This window comes from Echinops telfairi, unplaced genomic scaffold, assembly GCF_000313985.2.
Source record: "Echinops telfairi isolate 266 unplaced genomic scaffold, ASM31398v2 ScPeMD7_7468;HRSCAF=8506_0, whole genome shotgun sequence".
In the NCBI taxonomy this organism is placed as follows: Eukaryota; Metazoa; Chordata; class Mammalia; order Afrosoricida; family Tenrecidae; genus Echinops; species Echinops telfairi.
Genome location: NW_022111369.1, coordinates 55,702,944 through 55,703,829, shown reverse-complemented (window position 1 = coordinate 55,703,829; position 886 = coordinate 55,702,944). Strand labels below are relative to the sequence as shown.

Here is an 886-nt window from a genome sequence, read left to right as displayed (position 1 = left end):
TGTTAGTTTCCTTATACTTCATGCTCAGTTTTATTACCAGAAAGGAGCTCAACTGGCAACATAAAAACTACTGATAAGTGAAAAGTGATGTGATCAAATGAATTGAACTAAAACCCAAATACTCTAAGATTTCACCATCCCTGTACCGATCTCTTAACCTTCAAAAAAGGATTAGCAAATGCCAACAAGTCTACTGCTCAAGCTAAGCTCCTGACTGTTTCTCCCAATGCCAAAGACCTCAATGAATAATAATGCATTTATTCGGAAGTGGGTAAAAATAACAGGAAACAAGTTAAGTTGGGAAACATATTCAGATAAAATATCTTTCATAAATTAAATTTTCCATGTTCATTGAATATATACATTGTGTCTTTTCTCATGTTTCTTCCTTCTTAAAACACTCTCACCTTCCACTGCAATCTAAGTTTTCCCCACCCTCTTCTATATCCGGCCAAGTCTCAAAGCAAAGCATTCCGTGACTCTTTCCGCCCCCTAGAAGGAACTGTTGTAATTAACAGTTAAAAACAGGGAAAAAGCTACCGTATACATTCTTGGGGTGAGGACCGGGTAGTAAGGCAGGGACCAGATCAAATGCAGGGATGCAAATGGTAGACAACAACTGGGGAGGAGGTGGGGAAAGATGAAAAAAAATGATGAAAATAAAGAAGAAATGGGTAGTGGGGGCATGGGGCGTTAACCCACCTAAGGGGAGGGTATTGTTTATGTCTCCACAGGGAAAGAAGGACCAGACTTCAACCCAGTGCTCCAAGGTATGAATACAACATGCCGGCGTGGAGTAGGGAACCAGTGGAGAGGTCTGGGGGGCTGGCCCCAGTCCCAAATACTAAGTGGATGCCTGCCCCTCCCCTGAGAAGAATTTATTTCA

At 41.8% G+C, this 886-nt stretch overlaps 1 protein-coding gene across 1 annotated transcript in view; it reads right to left on the bottom strand.

Annotated features, from left to right (window-relative positions):
• The window catches only part of SLC30A9 (solute carrier family 30 member 9), a gene marked incomplete at its 5' end in the record, with an annotated part of 87,319 nt that overhangs the window by 35,466 nt on the left and 50,967 nt on the right, over positions 1–886 (bottom strand). Inside the window, one exon of the mRNA XM_030888551.2 lies at positions 527–536. Within this exon, the coding sequence (XP_030744411.1) occupies positions 527–536 (10 nt within the window). The remainder of the gene's footprint in view (positions 1–526; positions 537–886) is intronic.